This window comes from Acanthochromis polyacanthus, chromosome 2 (assembly GCF_021347895.1).
Source record: "Acanthochromis polyacanthus isolate Apoly-LR-REF ecotype Palm Island chromosome 2, KAUST_Apoly_ChrSc, whole genome shotgun sequence".
NCBI lineage: Eukaryota > Metazoa > Chordata > Actinopteri > Pomacentridae > Acanthochromis > Acanthochromis polyacanthus.
The window spans coordinates 34,980,647-35,001,781 of record NC_067114.1 but is presented as its reverse complement, the minus strand read 5'-3'; the positions used below and the strand labels follow the sequence as shown (position 1 = coordinate 35,001,781).

General features: G+C 39.5%; 1 protein-coding gene across 1 annotated transcript in view; it reads right to left on the bottom strand.

Moving 5' to 3' along the window:
- Nucleotides 1-16,328, bottom strand: part of LOC110964934 (solute carrier organic anion transporter family member 3A1-like) — a 33,073-nt gene extending 16,745 nt beyond the window's left edge. Inside the window, exons 1-2 of the mRNA XM_022213798.2 lie at nucleotides 15,736-16,328; nucleotides 12,194-12,653 (exon numbers count right to left, since the gene is read on the bottom strand). Of these exons, the coding sequence (XP_022069490.1) occupies nucleotides 12,194-12,653; nucleotides 15,736-15,894 (619 nt within the window). The 5' untranslated portion in view covers nucleotides 15,895-16,328. The remainder of the gene's footprint in view (nucleotides 1-12,193; nucleotides 12,654-15,735) is intronic.
- Between the last annotated feature and the right edge of the window lie 4,807 nt (nucleotides 16,329-21,135).

The window sequence follows — 21,135 nt, the reverse complement described above, 5'->3', positions numbered from 1 at the left end:
ACTCTTTGAGACAATGCTCTTCACCTGGTCACACTGCCAGCACATGAATAATTTCACACTCAGACTCACATTATGGCACAGTTCAATCGCTGGCACTTTGTATCTTGGCAAAGGTGCTCCTAAAAGGTGCACATATAAAACAACCTAGGACGGTCTGAGTGGACAGTGTGCGCTGAGTCAGCGTCCATTCCTTCCTCTGCCGTTCTACTGTGCAAGATTAATAACTCCAGTGGAGCAAAAACATTTTGCTGCAGTGGACTCTCAACTTGCAGCCTCAAACCGCTTCATTACACACATTACAGCAATGAATAGAGGCTACACCATAAAGCAAGAGGAGAGAAGCTGACCCAGCGGCTACAGAGTTGATACCACAGGCCTCTTAGGCTGCTCTTACTGTATTTTAATGTATTCTAGGTTAATGTGGTTTACAGTTCTGCCCTGTACTTTGCTGTATTGTTTTTGTCATTTAGCAGGTCTGAAACAGTAGTTCAACTCACTCTGAGTTACGTGTGCATTCACTTAGTTTGTCAGAATTCTTACTTACTGAACAAACTGATGATGATGGTCAATCTAAGTACACATTTTAACACAAATAACTAGACTGATGATTCACAGCTACAGTATCATCTTTGCAAGAGCATACTTTAACTCAGCAGTTTAAATGCCTAAACACACAATGCTTAAAGAGTACCAGACTCTTTAGCATGTTTTCTGAGCTGAAAACTAAATGATATGACTACTGTGATGAAACACATTTACCTGATTTTGGTACTAAATAAAAAATTAACAGACTAGCAACAATTGTTTCAGTAATTAACAGAGTAACAGATTACCAACAAATGCTACTCCTCAGGAGAAAAGGACTACATGTACTCAGTCCAGTAGCTGTTGACACATTTGATTATTCAATGTGTTCATATATATTCAGAAAGTTTCATTTAAATTGAGGGATAACATGGTAATGCTTAGAGACTGAGTAAAGCTGGAGTCAACTGTAGCATTGCTGTAGAACTCACAAAAGACCAGAATGTAGCAAGCAAGATTTACATCTTTCATTTCCAAGACAGAAACATTTACACAGCACCAAATACTGAATCTCACTATAATGTGAAGCACAAATTATTTAGTGCTACATTATTGTTAAAAACACAGCACAGAGCGTGAATACTCTAATTAAATAGCTGCTTTTCTGATAGACCTCTGTGAGGGATACAATAGATATCAGGGTTCATTGTCTTGGCCTGCGGTATCAGTCAAGCAGTAGACAGCAATCAATATTCCAATTACAGTTAGGCTTGGACATTACAGCCCACAGAGCTAAAGATCAGGTTAGTCTTTCTGTAGGAAGCCATTTTCTCCCCACATCAAGAATTATCACAGCTGACCATACAAGCCACAGGTCATGACTTTAAATGTTTTATAAACATTGACACACTGTAGCCTTAATGCGAATGGTACATTGAATATGCACACACACACACACACACACACACACACACACATGTTTGTTTTTCTATACCGGTGGGGACTTACCATTGACTCCCATTCATATCTAACTCCTAACCCTTACCCTAACCCTAACCTTAACCATCACCAAATCAATGCCTAACCCTAAACAAACGTTTTTGCACTTTTACATTTTTTATTAACAGCAATATGGCCAAGAAAACGGTGGTGCCACCCGTGGGGACCTCATTTTAGGTCCCCACCGTAAGACAAGTCCCCACCTTTATAGCAAATAGTCAGGTCAAAGTCCCCACCGGTATAGCAGAAACAAGTACACACATACACACACACACACACACACACACACACACACACACACACACACACACACACACACACACACACACACATGTCTGGTTCTGCTATTCCCGTGGGGACTTACCATTGACTCCCATTCATATCTAACCCCTAACCCTTACCCTAACCCTAACCTTAACCCAGACCAAAACAATGCCTAACCCTAAAGAAACGTTTTTGCACTTTTACTTTTTTCAGTAACAACAGCATGGCCAAGAAAACACTGTTTCCTCCCGTGGGGACCTCATTTTTGGTCCCCACCGTGACACGAGTCCCCACCAAGACAGCGTGGAGTCAGGTCAAAGTCCCCACCAGGTCCCCACCGGTGTAGATAAACATGTAAGATAAACATGTACACACACACACACACACACACACACACACACACACACACACACACACACACTATGTTTTTCTATCATTGTGGGGACATACCATTGACTCCCATTCATATCTAACCCCTAACCCTAACTTTAATCCAGACCAAAACAATGCCTAACCCTAAAGACACTTTTTTGCACTTTTACTTTTTTCAGTAACAACAACATGGCCAAGAAAACACTGTTTAAACTTGTGGGGACCGAAATGAGGCCTGTCAGTGTATTTGTCCATCTCATGCTTTATTTTCTCATCACTCATGAACAAGCCCCCAAGACACTTGAGCTCCTACCATGTAAAGCAATTCACCCCTACTGCAGAAGGAGCAATCCACCAGTTTCCAGCAGAGGAGCATGATTACTGGATGAAGAGCTGTGAAATTTTGCCAGGCACTGGTGGTCCTCAGAGAGTGGTAGCAGCAGCAGCAATGTCTTAACTTTATCCAGTCATATATTTCAACATGGACTGGTTGGACTGGCTGGACTGGCAGACAAACATAATTTATCATTCTCATATTATAGATCTTCATAACCTTGGTGAGAAAGTGCAGCCAAGATGATGGTAGTTTGAATTGTCTGACAGTGACACACATTTCCATCAGCTGCATCTGTACTTTGTGATTGGTGCTAATGTGCTGAACTATGATGGTGAACACTGCAAACATTATACCTTGTGCTAATATTAGCATGCTGGCTTTGGCATTTAGATCAAAGCTCTGCCTAAGTACAGACTCACAGTACTGCTACCATGCTGTATTCTCTGGACATTTTCCATCACACAGATCCCACTCTTTACGCTTTATGCTGCAGTTGATCACTGCTGTATTTTTGCAATTTTAAAATCTGATTTTGCTTTCCTCTCGGCTGCCAGAAGGCACAATGATCTGATGTCCAGCTAACTGGAAAAAAACTGTCTCTGTTTCTAGTAGCAAGCTGTTGCCTGATCTGTGCTCCTGATGATTCAGATAGACAGAGGAAAAAACACATAGAAAGAAGTACTGGATACTAAGTCAAAGCCTAAAGCATTTGAGGCTGCCGTATTGAGACAGAACAGAAACAGGACAAATGCATGCTGGGAGACTTGTGCCACGACAACTGTTCAGTGTTTCCTGATTGACTCTCAAGCATTTCATATGTCCTCAATCTCTCATTGAGGCCATATTGATCCATATGGGGTGAAGATGTGGCCATATAAGAGCAGCCTCTTTCAATCATCTGGTTTGTTAGAGCATCGTGTAGAGCTGCTGCTTTAATATTTAATCATCTGGTAAGATGTTTGCTAAACTATTCCTAACTGCCTCTCTGTCACACTGCATTATTCAGAGGGTTTCCTTACAATGCAATATGCCTTCACACATCAAGCTTGTCAAACAACGCCACCAGCTTGAGCCTCAAAAGGCAGCAACAGAAATACTAAGCAGCGCATACATACACATGCTGTGTAAAGACCAGGCTCTACGCAATTACCAAGCCACAACAGCAGGCACATTGTAGGAGGTAACCATGGCAATCAACAAGCCTGGACTGTCAAAAATGAAGAACAGAGACAGAGAACAGCGAGGGGGTGGTGAAGAGAAAAGAATAATATATTATCAGTAAATATTGACGGAAGAAGCTTGGGGCTGCTATGAAAGAGAAAAGGCCATCCTGAATAAAACAGGAGATATAATAATACAGTGGACTTGAAACCACATCAGAGTTAATATGTCAGTTCATTATGCAACTTTCGCTGACATCTCAAGAGTAATGAATAGTTCAAATAGGTACTAATTCTTTAGCTTAGAGAATTTAACCCCTGAGAATGCCATCCAAATCATTAGTCCATTTTTGAGTAATGCTGCGCATAGATAGACAGACTGACAAATGTACGATGATCGTCACATAACTCCGCCAAGGAGCGCGGTGGCACTGATGTTGTGATGATTGGAATTTGAAACAAAAGACATACACGATTTGCTAGACTTCAATGTCACAAAGGGGTGCACGCCTTTTACTGTAAACCTGCGGCTGGGTGGGACTCATTCCCCCTCTCCTCTCTCAGGCTAATGTGAGGAAGCTTTGGCCTTGAATTTGAGTTGGACCCCCAGCTGTAGAGGAAGAGTGGTGCTGGTGTACTGTGGCGGTATGTTTATTTTAAAAGTGCAAAATCTTGGGTGCATTCATTAATTCATTCTGGCTTTTTAACCTCAGATCAGAACAATGTGGACAGTGTTCACTTACAAAACAAACAGGCTTTACTCATGAAATGAAATATTATGCATTGTGTTTCATTAAACCTGACCAGATTTGTATAAGAATGAAAAATAAAGTCATTGTAGGTAGACTGCTGATGAGTCACAACTTTCTATTTGAATGTTTTTTTTAAAATTGTGCAATGACACTAGTTTTAGTTAAGAAAACTGTACATTTTTATCACTAGCATCAATATTCAGTTAGAGAAAGGGTGAAAACAGATTTTGTCTGCAGCTCTCTCATCACTAAATTATTCTGCCCTTCTATGCACTCTGAAACTGAAACTAGATAGAGTGTTCCGAGAGCGACCGCGGCCCGCGGGATCGTGGATTAGCGCTCATCTGTCCGCGGATTGCTCTCCCACAACCTATACGTGGATCCAAACTTTAAGCCGTATCACTGCCGAAGTCTAATCACTTGGTCCTTGTGTCATTTCTGACCAACCCTGAAAACGTCATTCAAATCCCTGAGTCCTTTTTGAGTGATGTGGGTAACAAGGAAATGATTCACACACGCTGATCGTCCCATAACTCCGCCGTGGCTCTCAGCGGCAAGACCGAGACGCCCCGTCTGCCCCAGTTGTCCGACCACGGAGCGCGTTGCCCGGGGTCGCGTCCCGCTCAGGCAGTGGTCGACCCTCCGGACGACATGGACATTTCTGTCCACTCTTTGGTGGAATAATTAATCTAATTTACCTCATTCTTTCAGTGCTCTAACGGATCTGGATGCAACAGTTTCCATCATGGTGATTTGTCTGGTCTGTTGTCCGCTCATTTCAGCCGTTCTAATATGTTTCTTGATTTTTTTTTAAAAAGTGTGTATCAATCGATTTTTTTTCTTTTTTTTGTATTCCACCACAATATGGCACAGTTGTAAAACAGTTTAGCTCCGCTTTGGTGAAGAACATCAGTGAATTAATTGTTTATCATGGTCTTCAGCAGTAATTTTTATTGGTAAATGAGAGACATTAGTATCACACATAGACATGATAGAGTAGACGGCGCTCGGGGTGCTGCGCAGCGAGAAATACGGTCGCCATCTTGGTCAGATCACCCGCTCCACTCAGCGCTGTTTGACAGCGCATTTAATCCATCTTAACTCTGAATATTAAACAGATTTTCACGCGTTTTTTTGTTTGTTTTTTTGCTGCAAACGTCATACATGTAGCTATGATACAGGACAAATGGTTCGGTGTATTTTAATATTAACAGTAATAACAGTAATAGAATATTCTGATATTAAGCTCGACTGTAGACAGGTATTTTGCAAACACTGTAAACACACACACACACTAATATATGTTAGAGAAGCAGATAATGGCAGTAAAGTCAAATATTTTAATAATTTGAAAAGACAATATATGGTTACGCTATATATACATATATAAACAAAATACGGACTAATGAACACATATTTCTATATATATATTATTTTCTGATATATCTTTTTTAATATATATGTATGAATTATATTGATAGTCTATATATGATTTATATAATAATTTTCTCCGATATACTGATTATATTAATACTCCAGATATGATTTATATATATTATGTTTTCTGATATATTGATTATATTGATACTCCATACATGATTTATATATGTAGTATGATTTTCTCTGATATATAACTTGTATCTGTTATATATATGTATACATATATATGTGTATATATATATCTGTGTGTGAATGATGTTGATACGCCATCTATGATTTATAAATATTCATTTTCTCTGATATATAACTTCCATCTATTGTTTTATATAGAAATATGTGTTCATTAGTCAGTATTTTGTTTATATATGTATATATAGCGTAATCATATATTGTCTCTTCAAATTTTTAAAATAATTGACTTTACTGCCATTATCTGCTTCTCATTATTAGTTTAATATTCAGAGTTAAGATGGATTAAATGCGCTGTCAAACAGCGCTAAGTGGGGCGGGTGACCGATCCAAGATGGCGGCCCCACCGCTCGTCAGCCCCAACAGGCATTAGCGGTCGATGTGGCGTCTACTCTTTATATATGTCTATGGTATCGCACATGTCTGCATCTTCAAACCATAAACAGGAAGTGAATTTGGTGATGTACGTGCATTACGGTTGCGCTGGGAGCTGCTATGATTGGTGGAACTCATGGGAGGCGGGCCAAAATTGTGGGAAAGTTGCAGTGATTGGACAAAATTGCAAGGCCGCGCAAAATTCGCGGAGATTGGTAGATTTCGCGTGATTGCAACATCGCGAATTCCTAAAAAAACAGAGAACAGGTATTTACCACTTTTTTTGCTTGTAAACTATGATTTGACATTACTAACATTTACTGAAACAAATCCCATGAATGTAAACATTTCATAGATTTGTTCAATTACCTTTTATGAATGAATGAAATGACAGAATACAGGAGAAATGCTGCCCATTTATTTCATGCCTGGACTTAGAAAATATTCTGGGTGCTCCCCATATAGATCTAATTTAGCCTTTTTCATTGATGCTCTAAATGATTGTAAATATTTTGTAAGATGAGTGAAATGATAAAATACAGGGGAGGTCCTGGCCAATTTTTTTTCACATCTGGACTTAGAAAAATATTCTGGGCATTTTGACTTTTTCATTTATGTTCTAATCTGCTGTATAGTAATCAATGACTTTTTGTTTTCAGAGCTAGCAGTCACTCAGCCAGTCTATGATCCCGTAGTTAAGGTCTCACACATAGTCATTAAATTAGGTTAATTAATATTTTCCCAAAACCAAACATACAGAAAGATGCACAACATCTATGCTAAACATGCAGTTATGTTACAAGCCAGACAGCATACTACAGAGGTTTACTAAGAGACCAGACACACATACTACTGGTGAAAGTGCAGTTTGTAAAATTGTGTACTTAAAACTCACATTTTGATGAAATGTACTTAATGTACTTAAATACACAAATCACACGACAAAACCAAGTGCTAGAAAAATGTTAAATTACACAAAAAATAAAATGCACCAGAGGCCACCAAATAGCACTAAAAAAATCTAAATTTTCTTCGGGGTGGGGGGTGGGGGGGCATGCCCCCAAACCCCCCTAGATTTTGTGCGCCTTTGGCGTGCGAAAGGTGCGCTTCATCACACTACGCACGCCGCCATTGCACAAAAGTGGTCCAGGCTACTTTATTTCTAGTGCAGGCTACTAATACTTCTTGCGAACACTCTGGATATACAAACAAAAGTTCAAATGATGCTCTGAACATTTCAGACTGAATTTATAAATGCAGTGATGACTGAACAGTCAGTTAGCTGAAGCTTTCCTTTCAGTTTCATTTTAAATATGCCATTTTACTGCTGCTGTTGCTGTTTTTCCACCGTGAAGAAAACATAGCAGAAGGGCGGAGAATGCCAACAAAGATAGTTGGAAAGTAGCAGGCTTATACTTACAACTGACATCCATAAGTCAGACTAACGTGGAGCGGACTGTGAGCTGGACTGTCGAAAACGGTGCACTCCTGTATGTGATGAACTTCTGCTAGATGTAGCTAGATGCTAGATGCCACCTTTACATGCAACTTGCACTTGTGGCAATGAGTGTTGTCTGTGTCAGCTGTACTGAAGTGAAACCACATGTTTCAGTGTTTAGTCTCTCTGGTACCATCACACAGAGCTGCTCAGACCCTCACACAAACAGACGCAACTCTCTTCTGGATTTGGACAGTGAAAATGCATCCCCGAATTTCCGATGAATTTCCTCATTTCCTCATTTCCTCATAAATTAGAAATATGACTGATCAGGCAAATTGTGAAAAATGAAATTCTTCTTAATTTTCAAATGACCGAAAGCAGGACTAGAAATTCCGTCTAATGTGGTTTGTAGAACAAATATTGTACGCACAGCATGGCTCACCAAGGTAATTATGTCTGATCAAAAAACAATAAAAGGACCTTTGTCTAAAAGACAAAATGCTGTCTTTTGAACAGATTAATTAGGCTGCAATGCTACATGTGTCCTGTCTGAAAAGGATTTAAAATAGTGTATGTAAAAGTTAGCATTTAGCGAGCTACGTTGCTTTGATTTCTGATCATCAATAACTAATAACTAAACAAATAATGCACTTCTGAAAAAAAATATGTTGCAGTTCTGACAATGCCATATGGGGGAATGAGCAGCCTGGTGGAGTACTGCGCTTTCTGAGTGCTTTTCTAGTTAATAATTCTTACAAACATAAACATGTGAAGAGGACAATAATGGATAACTTTTATCCTGATTGCTAGATTTTCCTACTGTCATAATATTTTTAAATACAGTGAGTTAACCCAGCACGTCTCTCTTACAGATTTTCTTCTTCAAAGATATTTCTTGTTGAGGCAAGACTGAAATTAATGTTAATTTAAAAAAGCAACAACATTGAAACAGATGGACAGCCCCAACATACCAAAGACTATACAACACCACACAACATCCAACTAGTAGAATGGAGTTAAGTGAAGCTTTTCCCAGAGGGGCAATTGGACTGACAGATGGTAGTCAATAAAAGCAAAAATGTGCGCTGTTGTTATTGATCACCAAACACATCAAGCAAAAATACAGGGTGGAACAGAAACTAATACACAGCTAATAACAGGAAAAGATGGTGGAATAAAGGAAATTATAAATGTATTTGTGTAAAACATCAGCCATGAGAGAAGCAAAACCAACTATAAACTATGCTGAGATTAGTTACTATAGCTGAGGTTTGTTTTCAGAATGGTTATGACTGGACTATAAGGTTCACTGTTGATGAGGCTCACAGAATTTATAAGTGACCAGCTAAAAAGCATCAGTCTGTGACATAGTTTTGGTGGCTGTGTGCAGTTGCTGAAGAACCACAGCCTTTATAACAAAGCTTCTATCTGATTTGATCATGGACTGAAATTCTGATATTGAAAAAAACAAAATGTTTTTCGATATATATTCCTTATTTTAGTAATAATTGACGTGTCTCTTTTCATTTCTCTTCCTATGTCTCATTCTCTCCCCCTCAGCACAGATGGAGCTCTGCTACTAGCAGGTCACTGAGCGGTGAGAACAGGAATGGCGCATAGCTTCAGTGACTGTCTCTGAACTGTTGCCTTGGCAACTTTGGCAGACATGCTGTAATGTGTGTTATGTTGACCTCTTGGTGCTGCTGTAACTATAACCTCAGTCTACTGCTGCTCAGATTTGAGATTACAGTGCTTTGCTAGAGGGCCCCTACAATATCTGAATGAGGGCAGGATCACAGCCACAATTTCACTCTCAATCATGACAATACAGATAATATGAGCTATTAAATTATTAGTCTGTAATCCTCTGTTCACAAAGCTGTTTATTTAACCTTTACACGCAACTAGATTTCATTTTTCATTTTGGATTTTGCGCCTAACAGTGTCCTAGAAATCCATAAACTCCTACAAAATCAAGGAAAGTAATGTCATGATTCTTATTTAATGTTACATATTGCCCATTGGATCAAACCATTCAACAGTTAGGAACACTCTAAATGTTGCCTCACCAAGCAATTTAGTAGGAACAATTATAAATCTGCTTATTAATGCAAGTGTCAAATCAGCCAATCATGCGGCAGCAGTGTAATGAATAAAGCTCTGCAGTTATTAAAGTTTTCATCAAACATCAAAATCGAGAAAAAATGGAATCTCATCGACTTTGATCGTTGGGGCTGATTTGGATATTTGTGAAAATGATCTTCTGTTATTTCCATGAACATCAGCTTCTCAGTTTATTCAGAGTGATGTGGTAAATTTAAAAAAAAAAACATCCAGCAAACAGCAGTACTGCATATTAAACTGAAAAGTTTCTAAGGGAGTTGTAAGGAAAATGATCAGTGAATTCTAACTGTAGCATTGCAGCGAATGATAAAATAACCAACTTGTTTTCAACTAATAAATGAGTTGTCAATTATTCACTTAATAATTTTCAGTCAAGGGAAAAAAGTAAAAATTCTCAGATTATAGTTTCCTAAATTTCAACATTTGTGGTTTCTTTACACCTTTCTTACAGTCGAATAATTGAATATCTTTGGATTGTGGACAAAATAAGACATTTAAGGTCATCGTCAACTGGAGAAACACTGATTGACATTCTTTATCATTTCCTAACATTTTATCAACCAAACTACTGATGATTTGATGGCAAAAATAATCAGCAGATAAATCAACAATGAAAATAATCTTCAGTCAGAGCGTTGAGCTGAGAAGCATCTAAAAACACATAACACATCTAGCCTTGGTGTAGAAGGGTGACAACAGCAGAGGACCACATCAGGTTCCATTTATATCATCCAAGAACAGAAATCTGAGGCATCAGTGAGCACATACTCATCAAAACTCAGATTCGAAAATGTAGCCTGGTCTGATGAATCTTGATTTCTGCTGAGACTGCCGATGATGGGCTCACAATTTGGCATCAACAACACGACTCCATTGACCTAACTAGCCTTGTGTCAACAGTCCAGCCAACTGCTGATGGTGGTGTAATAATGTGGGCAACGTTTTCTTGGAACACTTTGGGCCCGTAACACCAAACAATCATGTTTTCATGGCCACAGTCTGTTTTGGTAAGGTTTCAGATAATGCACATTCCTTTTTGTCCATGATTAACTGTCTTCTAATGACCACTTTAAGCATCATAACGCAGCATGTCACAAAGCAAAAGTCATCTCAAGCTGGTTTCAATGGAAGGCTACTTCAGTGACCTCCCCAGTCACCAGATCTAGAACCCTTGTTCGTGGTAGAACAGGTGATTGGCAGAATGAATGTACAGCTGGAAAATCCGCTCAAACGATGTGAAACAATCATTTTAACATGGAGTATAATCACAAATGGAGGTTTCCAGCATTTTGTGGTTCACTCACACAAAGAACTGAGACCGGTTTGAGAGAACTAGGGGTATAGAATCCATTGTAATATACTCAATTTGTCTACATCCATCTATTTGGATATTCATCAATAGATGATGTATAAATTAAACTGTATGGACACATATTCATGATATAGATGGAGAGACAAATAGGTGTCATCTGCCTATGCATCCACATTGAGAAGAGACCACAGATAAACAAATATACAGATATGTCTGTTCATCTTCACTACCGTTCAAAAGTTTGGGGTCACTTACAAATGTTCTCATTTTTGAATGAAAAGCATTTTTTTCAATGAAGTTATCATTAACTTAATCAGAAATACAGTCCAGGCACTGTTAATGCAGTAAACGACTATTGTAGCTGGAAACGGCTGATTTTTAATACGATATCTACATAGGGGTACAGAGGAACATTTCCAGCAACCATCACTCCTGTGTTCTAATGCTACATTGTGTTAGCTAATGGTGTTGAAAGGCTAAGAAAAACCCTTGTGTAATTACATTAGCACATGAATAAAAGTGTGAGTTTTCATGGAAAACATGACATTTTCTTGGTGTCCCCAAACTTTTGAATGGTAGTGTGTCACAATATTTCATGATATTTAGATGGAGTATGGACAGGTGTCTGGATATCTGTTAACCATAGATACACCCACAGACAGATTCCACCTCCAGTATAAAGGCAGCATTATACTGAATTAATTGCATACAGACTTTTTTTTACAAAGTTGTACAACTAATCATCTTCCTGAGGAATTGTTAAAAAATAATGGACTTGAGAGTGTATTTGTATCAGAGATGCACATGTTGCTTGTGTAAAAACATGATTAATCTGACTTTTTAAAATTATTTAGCTAAAACTAAAGTGTATTAGGTTGTGCTCTGGTCTCCCCTACAACTCACCTATATACAGTGAGGAGTCCTTCCTGTGGACATGGTCATCAATATAGGACACTCCCAAAGGCTGGACAGGTGTGGCCCCAATGCCCAGCAGAACCTGGGCTCCGATCAGCAGAAGGTACATCATGTTGGTATTGGCTCGGTTGCCACATTTAAACCCAGAGTCTCGGTTTTCTGACCTGGAGATGTTGGAACAGATGTCCCTGCCATCCTCAGCGTGCCACGAGTCACCGGCTTCGTACTCATACTGATGAGTCAGGAACTCTGGCAGAGCTGACAGCAATGCCCCCAAAGCCATGACAATCCCGCCGCAGCCAATCAGGCGAGGCCGATGGGCTTTGGCGCCAAAGTAGCTGACAAACAAGATGAGGGCCAGGTTGCCGATTTCAAAGCTGCTCGCAATGACGCCCACATCGGCACTCTGGAGGTTGAAGCGTCTCTCCAGAGTGGTCAGAACACTTACCTAGCAGAGACGGAGAGAGAGACAAAGAACAAGTGTTACAACTAGCAGCCAATCACATCAACCCACTAACTGTTTAAGGTGGTTTATCCTTGAATTTATATAGTTACTATCCTATTACGTGCTGTAATTGTTCTCATTTTACATGTTTTCCATATATATGACTGTATATAATAATAAGAGTATGTAGCTTCAGGATTTATGCAGTATAAGTTGGAACTGCAGCCATCTGCCACTGCTGAAAGCGCATACCAACAACAGCAACCTGTTGGAAATACACAGTAGCCAAAATGCTCAGCAGAGTGGGCTGCTTCCAGCATCTTCATTCTCAGTCCTCTTCCCCATCATGCAACGACATCCCCGAGGCTAGCTTGATGCCAACCTCAGTCAAGGAGATGTGTGCATGTGTGGCTTTAGGCAACAAAGCTCACGCAGCTGCTCTAATTAGGCACAAACACACTCTGTGATGTGTGCTCGGTTTACAGATTGAAGGGAAATGGTTGGTCAGGAGTTATTTTAGACTTGTATTAATCATTTATCCACAGCAAAAGGCACACCATGAACCCAGAGACTTCTTAAAGCCGTTCAAGTTAAAAAGGAGAATTTAACCATGACCTTGTTTGCTACAGAGGTGAAATCAGACAGAACATGCATGTTTGCCTTTCATCTTTTTGCTGTGTTGTTTATGCTATCTGACCAAATTACATTGCAAAATAAGACAATTTGTTCTAGTCTTGTTTATTAGGTTATTATTATTAAGTCAGGCTGCAGCATATTTCCAGTCCCGATTAATCAATTTCATAGAAAAGTCCCAATTCCTTGAAGCGCATTTACTATCATATCAAAACAAGTTTGAAATTAAATTTAAGTAACAGGGGGGGAACCAAGCTATTCTTGACATTTAAATGATTAGCAAAACAGCTGATCAATAACCTTTGAAACTGTCAATCAACTAATCAGTTATTCTTGGTTACTTTTGCCATCTAAAAGTATAGGTATGACTGCCTCTGGCTAAATGAGTACTGCAGCTTCTATGTTTATTGAAAATCGATGGATATTACGCTCACTGAAGGAGCAAAAACTGATTTGCAGGCCCTTAGCCTAGTCATGCTGCTCTGAGCCTGTCCTTAGAGAAATGCCACCAGAGGTGTCTGGACAGCAGTCGACAAAACTACACAACTGGCAGCCCCCACCTTCCAAAAAAGGATGAACAATCAGTAATTCATTTCTAAAATAGGAAAGTGGCTGTCAAGTGTCTGTTATTTTGTCTGTGGAACACTAACCTAGTTCTGTCACCAAACACATGGAGGGACTGTCTGACAAGATGCTACAGCTGCATGTCTGATTATCATTTTCACTGATTTCACAATTATTGAACTTATCTATCTGATCTTGAGTTTAAAAAATTGGTTCAATAACATAGGAAATTAGGAGGGCATATTTCAGAGGTCATAGGATCTTTATGACAGAGTTTATGCATGGCTTCAGATTGAATGCTTCAATCTGAGAGCCACCCCTGGGCAGCTTTTATATTCCAGATTTATCCACTTCAGTCCAGTCCTCTCTGACATTCACCAAAAACAAAAAGACTACAGTCTGTTGAGCTAAAATTAAGTGCCACCGAGAACAAAAAAAAGTACACTGAATCAGCACAGTAGCTGAATAAAAAAACGGAGAGAGAATAAAGGTGATGATAAACAATATTTTATACCGGAGAGGACAGACAATGCTTCTACAGTGTTTTTATCTGCTAAACGTGCATTCCTGATTCAGAATGCTGTTTTAAAGGAGGACGCTCCACTGCAGTCTTCAAGAAAGAAAAATAACCATTGCAAAACACAATAAAGGAGCTCTCTCTCTGCCAAGCTGCAGAGTGAAACAAATGCCATGGAGGAACATTTTTTCAAGCTCTTTCAGATTCTCCTAAACAAACCCTACATTCCAAACCAACCATCAAAAAACTACATCAGAAGGCTATAAAGGCTGGATCTATAGACAATAAAGCCACAGATCTTTGCCCTTTCTGAATTATTTTCTTAACTGTGTTGATTAGACTAGGATTAAAGCAGCACTTCTAGTGATCTACACCTCTCTGAGTATATTTAGCAGACAGGTGTAAAGATGCTGGGATGCTGAGCTCATTAAAAATACCTTCAGCCCCATCCTGTTATGAACCTACACCTATTTATGGTATCACATCTGTGCTGACATCTATCAGGGGAATTGGCTTTGATCAAAATGAATACAGATGATTACAATGTCATCTTTCTTTTTTCTACAGATTTACAGTAAGTGGATGAGCCAAAAAAAAATACTAATGCAGCCAGATGTTGTCAATGTTGAGGTTAAGCCTTTGTCCCCAACACAAACTCAAGGGATTAAGCCCACTGCACTTGACAGTTCCTTTATTATACCTCTGCCTCACACATTATGAATGGAATATTTCGGGGTTTTGCATTTTCCTTTTGTTTTTGGGTTCTAAAATCCTTCTTTTCGTTTACTGAATATGGCATTATCTCTGATACTCTTAAGATGACAGTCATCTAATGACACCTGTGCTAATGTGCACACACTACTGTAATCACATGGTCACGGGAAATGCGGTGTTAATGAGGAAAGAAAAAAGCTTTTGTCTTCTCTGTTGTGGAGATCACGTCATCTCCTAGGCCTCCATCCTCCAGTGTCAAAGGCCTCCTGCATTATTGAGGAATATTGGCCGCAGAGAGCGTAGCAGAGCCGGCAGGTTGGATGAAGCTCCTGACCAGTGTTTCGTAACCTGGTCTCCAGCAGAACATCCATACACATATAACATTCCCCAAACAACGTGGAGCCTCCGGCCGCTGTGACGCGCTTTGTGTCATGCAGATGGCGCAGAGGCCTGATGGATAATACGCAGCGAGTCATCAATCAGGCACAGCAGCGCATCCCGTGGTTACTGAGGGATGTGATTATACTAATGTGATCAGAATAATACGACTATTAACCGCATCAGCTGAAGCGCCGCATCGCACTGTCTGCCTGAGCTGGTCTGAAGGACGCAGCGTTAACCGTTCCTTCACAGCAACACTGTGTCCACAGAACTCACCAGATAGGCGCCCACGGTGCCCTGTGCCAACATGAGCGCACATTCCGACACCAGAAAGATCTTAATGTTGGAAAAACACGAGGTCTTCTTCTGGTTGTCATCCTGCTCCGGGTCGTCGGTGCTGCTCCGCTCTGTGCAGATCTGGTTTTTAACCTGCATCCTTCGGCTCAGGCTCCGGTCGGGTTGGACGGCATGAAACTGAACGGGTCCGGTCCGGAGGAGAGCATCTGGTTATGATGATGACGAGCTGCACTGCAGAAGAAGTGCGAATCTTGAGTCAGTAGCCCGTCTAGGCTGAAATCTACAGCGAGGGGCTCTGCTGTCCACTCAGCATTACGCACAGTCCGTCAGCGACCTCTCTTCAGCTCCTGTCCAGCCAGTGCGGATCAGCGAGGCTACATCATATTTAAATACGTAGGCGTGTATAGGCTATGTATGACGGCCTCCAAGACCCAACGTAAAACAGGACGCTGTCTTCCCACATCCGGGATGTTACACCGCCACCCAGCACTGGTTTTGGTTTCTCAGCCCGGTTCCGAGCCGCAGCTCTGCGTCCTGCAAGCGGTGTTCTGACGCTCCTCCCATCCGTAGAGCTGTTACCTCACGGTCCCCTCTCCCTCCCCTCTCAGTTCCTCCCCCTCTCTTGCAACGTGCATCCCTCATCATGCTTTACCTGTGGACATTCAGGTTCATCATCGCCACACAGAATGTCATCAGAACTCTGTCCGAAGGGTCCCCATATACGGTGATTAATGATGCCTGCATAATTGTTTGTCCTTGTGTTCATGCAGTGGGAGAACATGCAAAAACTTCATGCAGAAAGATCCCGGAAATGCCGGGACGAGAATCTACCTGCAAGGCGAAAGTGCTGACCACTGTGCAATTAAATGCTGAATCTAAATGGTCGCTATACTTTAATAGATAAATCCTATGATGACTTTGTGTGATGTTTTTAAATGTAGGAATCCGTTTCACATCCGACGACGGTGCTTGTGTTGCAGTATCAATCTATTTGGGAACTCCGGCTTCCTCCCACAGTATAAAAACATGTTGAGGTTCACTGGTGATTCTAAATTAATAGATAGTGATAGTCTAGTGACCTGTCCAGGTGAACCCTGCCTTCAGCATAAGTCAGCTGGGATAGGCTCCAGCTCCCTGTGACCCTAATGAGGATTATGTGGTGTGTAGATAATGGATGGATGGACTTAATTGCCCTTGAGCCATAGAAGCCACAATAGTTGATCCCTCAATATTCTTCAGCCTAATTTTGCACTGATATGCTACTCTATGTTAACTAGAACGGAAGATATCCCAGTTTGAGAAGATCCTCTGTAACTTCACATCAGATTCAAGTACAGTCAGGCCTCTGTCATCTACATGTGGCAAGTCAGAGGTGACTGGGTTTGCTGTTTGATCTTGTTTAGTCACTGACATGAAGAAGTGGTGGGTGGATTGTCATTGTGAGGCAGTACTGACATGCTACAACACCAAAAAAAGGAACAATGAGATAAGGAGGATGAGGACAAGAGGGATGGATGATAGAATGACTGTTCCTTAAATGACCACTTGAGGCTGGTTTCAAAGGCAAGTCAGTCTCCACAGACCATCAAGGTAAAGTGTCTGACTTTACAGCAGAAACAAACAAGTTTACAGCCTGGTATAAACTATAAATTTGTTCTTGATTGCAAATTGTCCTGTTCACAGGACTTTTTTGGAGCTAGGAGAAGTCAGACACTACCAAGATGTAGATGTACAGACTCATCACTGTACAAACCAAAATCCTCAACAAAGCTTGAAATTGTCAGTGTGGCAAGTTGTGGCTTTGGTTGCTGGTTCCCTTAGTGAAGCGGATTTTGGAATGGCAGCATGTAGATAATGGAAGGGGAGGAGAAAACCATGTGACATGTGTAGCCAATAGCAAGATTATACCTGCAAATTACATGCGGTGAGTCAGACTACCTCGATGTAGAATTTCATTTACTTGATTCCAATGATTCTGCAGCATTGCTTTATTACTTTATTAGTGTACACATTATCAGGTAGCTACTTGGTAACATGCACTGACTCCAAAGGATCAAAGAGTCTCTATAAAGCAAACATGAAGCATGGAGGTGTCTTATTAAGGAAAAACATATCCTGGGTTTCAAAAAATGCTAGCTGACATACGATTGTAATAGCAGCTTTAGCTTGGGTAACCTATCTTCATGCTTGACTAAACTTTACTCTGCTGGCTTAGGATAGTTAAAAATTCAAAACTTTGCCCTACAAGAACCCAATTACACACATCAGCAGCCCTCTGTGTTGTACTGCTGTGGTTGTTCTACATCAAAATATTGTCCATGAAGTACAATTATATCAGTGTTAACAAATGCTTAGGGACCATTACACTTACATTCTTAATATTTTATGATTTTAAATATGCACTTTGAGTTTTAATCTGCCATATTTTGGCATTTATGATGGTGTGATTTTCCTCCTAAGTATGACTTAATGATGATAAGGTGTGTGTTGTCTTGAATTGTTGCAATATTCTAAACAGCTGTTATGACAACTGAGTGTATGATCACTGTAACCATTAAGCCAAAAGGTAGCTACTGCTATGATGCCCCTGAATGCACTGATTGTACACTACTGATGTAGCTAGTGCAGTTCAAGGTATCCAACTAAGTTAGGGAGATGTAATGTACACTACCACTCAAAAGTTTGGGGTCACACAGACAATTTCATGTTTTCCCTGAAAACTTACACTTTTATTCATGTGCTAACGGAATTTCACAAGGGTTTTCTAATCATCAGTTAGCCTCCCAACACCATTAGCTAACATAATAGACCTCACAGGAGTGATTGTTGCTGGAAATGGGCCTCTGTACCCCTATGTAAATATTCCATTAAAAATCGGCTGTTTTCAGCTAAAATAGTCATTTACCACATTAACAATGCCTACACTGTATTTCTGATTAATTTAATGTTATCTTCATTGAAAAAATGCCTTTCTTTCAAAAATGAGAATATTTCTAAGTGACTCCAAACTTTTGAATGGTAGTTTACCTCGCCATTGTATCATTTATAAATGCCTCCTGGAATTCTGCTCTGGTTGTGATGGTTGAATTAGACCAGCAGCACTTCCAAAAGATGGCCATGAATTACACGTTGGCATAGCAGCTAGTGTTGGATGTTTTTTCATTTAGAATGATAAAAAAAAAATCTAAAATTCAGCGTGAGCCTAATATTCTTCTTTTTTAATTCACAGAAATCTAGGTGATAGTCTGATTGCAAGGATCTTGATGAAATTGTTTATCTGCACCATCATGGAATACAAATGAAAATGACAGCATATGGGTGATGCAGGGAAAGCAGTGATAAAAAGCACAGGCAGAGGAGACTCTATTATAACCATAAAATGAGAGAGCATTGAGTGCCAAGGTCACTTACCACTCACCCTGCAGCTTTTGGCTCACGATATTCCTCGGACAATTCAGATGCTCTATCAAGACCGATTCAATAGCATCTGAAGCAGCACAATCTATCAGGCGAACTGTGGACTCAGCAGGGAGAGCGTCCATTTCTCATGGAGTCACTCAGAGTACTTGGGGTGATTTAAGATCAACCACAGTGCTTGCTGATGCAGTGCAAGCCCACTGAAGACATTATTTTAGGATGCCTCTTAATCACAAGGTCCATCGAAAGAAGAATGTATTTATGCATCTGCCCTGAAACAAACAAATAAATCACTGGAACACAGATGTATATGGTGTCACACTTTATTCTCACTGCAAAAACCTTTGATGTCCTTTGTAGGCTTTGGTTTCGTTCTGACAGATGAGTGTATTTTTTTGATGTTTTTCTGCATGGCATATAGTATATAATAGTGTACATGTATGCCTTTGCCGTGTTGGATATCTATGTACAAACAGTGGCTCTGTAGAAAACTCCTTTGATTTAAAGACACTGAGAGAAAAATTCTGTCTGGTGCTGAAAATATATGAACAGTTGTCTCTTCTTCAGGCTTTGGGCAAAAATATACCAAAGAAATAATTTACCCAAGGATGAAATATTATCCCTAAATTAATAGAAAGTAGAAAAGATTCATAGATTTTTTTTATTCATTTGAATTTGTTTTGAGCATAAAAGTTTGACATCCATCATAAATACTAGAAGTGTTAAAAGAGAAAAAAGGAAAGTAGCCAAAAAAGCAATACAACATAATAAAAGAAATACCCACCATATAAGCAGTAATAGCTATATGGCTATATATTGTTGATTTAGTGATTCAAGGCCATTTTAGTCTTGACCTCACTACAACTTTTCATCATGAATAGCACAACTAAAAGAAGGTGTGTGAGTTAATAGTCAATTCAGTAATTTGAGAAACAGATTTTTATCATTGCGCAAAAAAAACACAAACTAATTCACAGAGATATAATATTAATATATAAATCTGTAGCTAGAAGTTTCAAAGATGCCAGAACAGTTTAGTAACTATAATCTCAGATCAGTGTAGGAACATGGTCAAATGCAAATGTCAAAATTGATCAGAATTGTGTTTCAGTTCTACATTGATTTGTGGTAGCTGTGAGCTAAAGGTACAACCCATGTATCAAATAGATATAACGGAATAGTTTTGTTCTTAAATATCCACACTCAGGTTTTTATGTGCCCTCTACTTATATTTATGACCAAAAACCTAAAAATTAAAGACATTTGTATCAGTCTCAGCTGTGCTTAGCATTTGCTGTTAAAGGCGAAATATTGACATGCTATTGTGCTAAAGTAAGATGATGAATACAATTCAAATTATTCCTGCTATAACCAGCTTATTAATTATGTGTTTGGGTGTTTGTTGCCATGTCAATAACAATATTTAGCTCCAAGCACAGCTGTGCATATCAACAGAACAGAGGGGCAAGAATACTACGGTAAGGCAAGTATTCTGTTCGTGTTGTTCATTTGCTTTGATGGAATAATCAACGTATGGGAATCTCTACAGGATAGGAACAGTCTTGATATGCAAAAATATATTTTATTATTTTGCTTTCATGAAGGTTGCTTTGACAGATGACAAGAGACTTTTCTGGCTGAGGACCATTTAATGTGTTCATTTAAACAGCAGCACTGTCTGCTTTAAGCCTTATAGTTAGGTTTTTTTTTAAACAAAATGTCCAATGTTTGTTGGTTTCACAGGTATGGATTTGTTTTTGTTTATTTGAGTATGTAAATATAAATATGTTGTTCCAAAGATTTTGCTGGACAGAAGAAGCACTTGACACTCTTTGAAGCTCGAAAATGAATTGTTTCTTTTTTTACTTTTGAAGTAAAAAAAAAATAGATTTATACATTCTTAATTTGTTTAATTATAGAAAAGGAGATTTTAAGGGTTTGTGTGTACCAATTACACCTTAT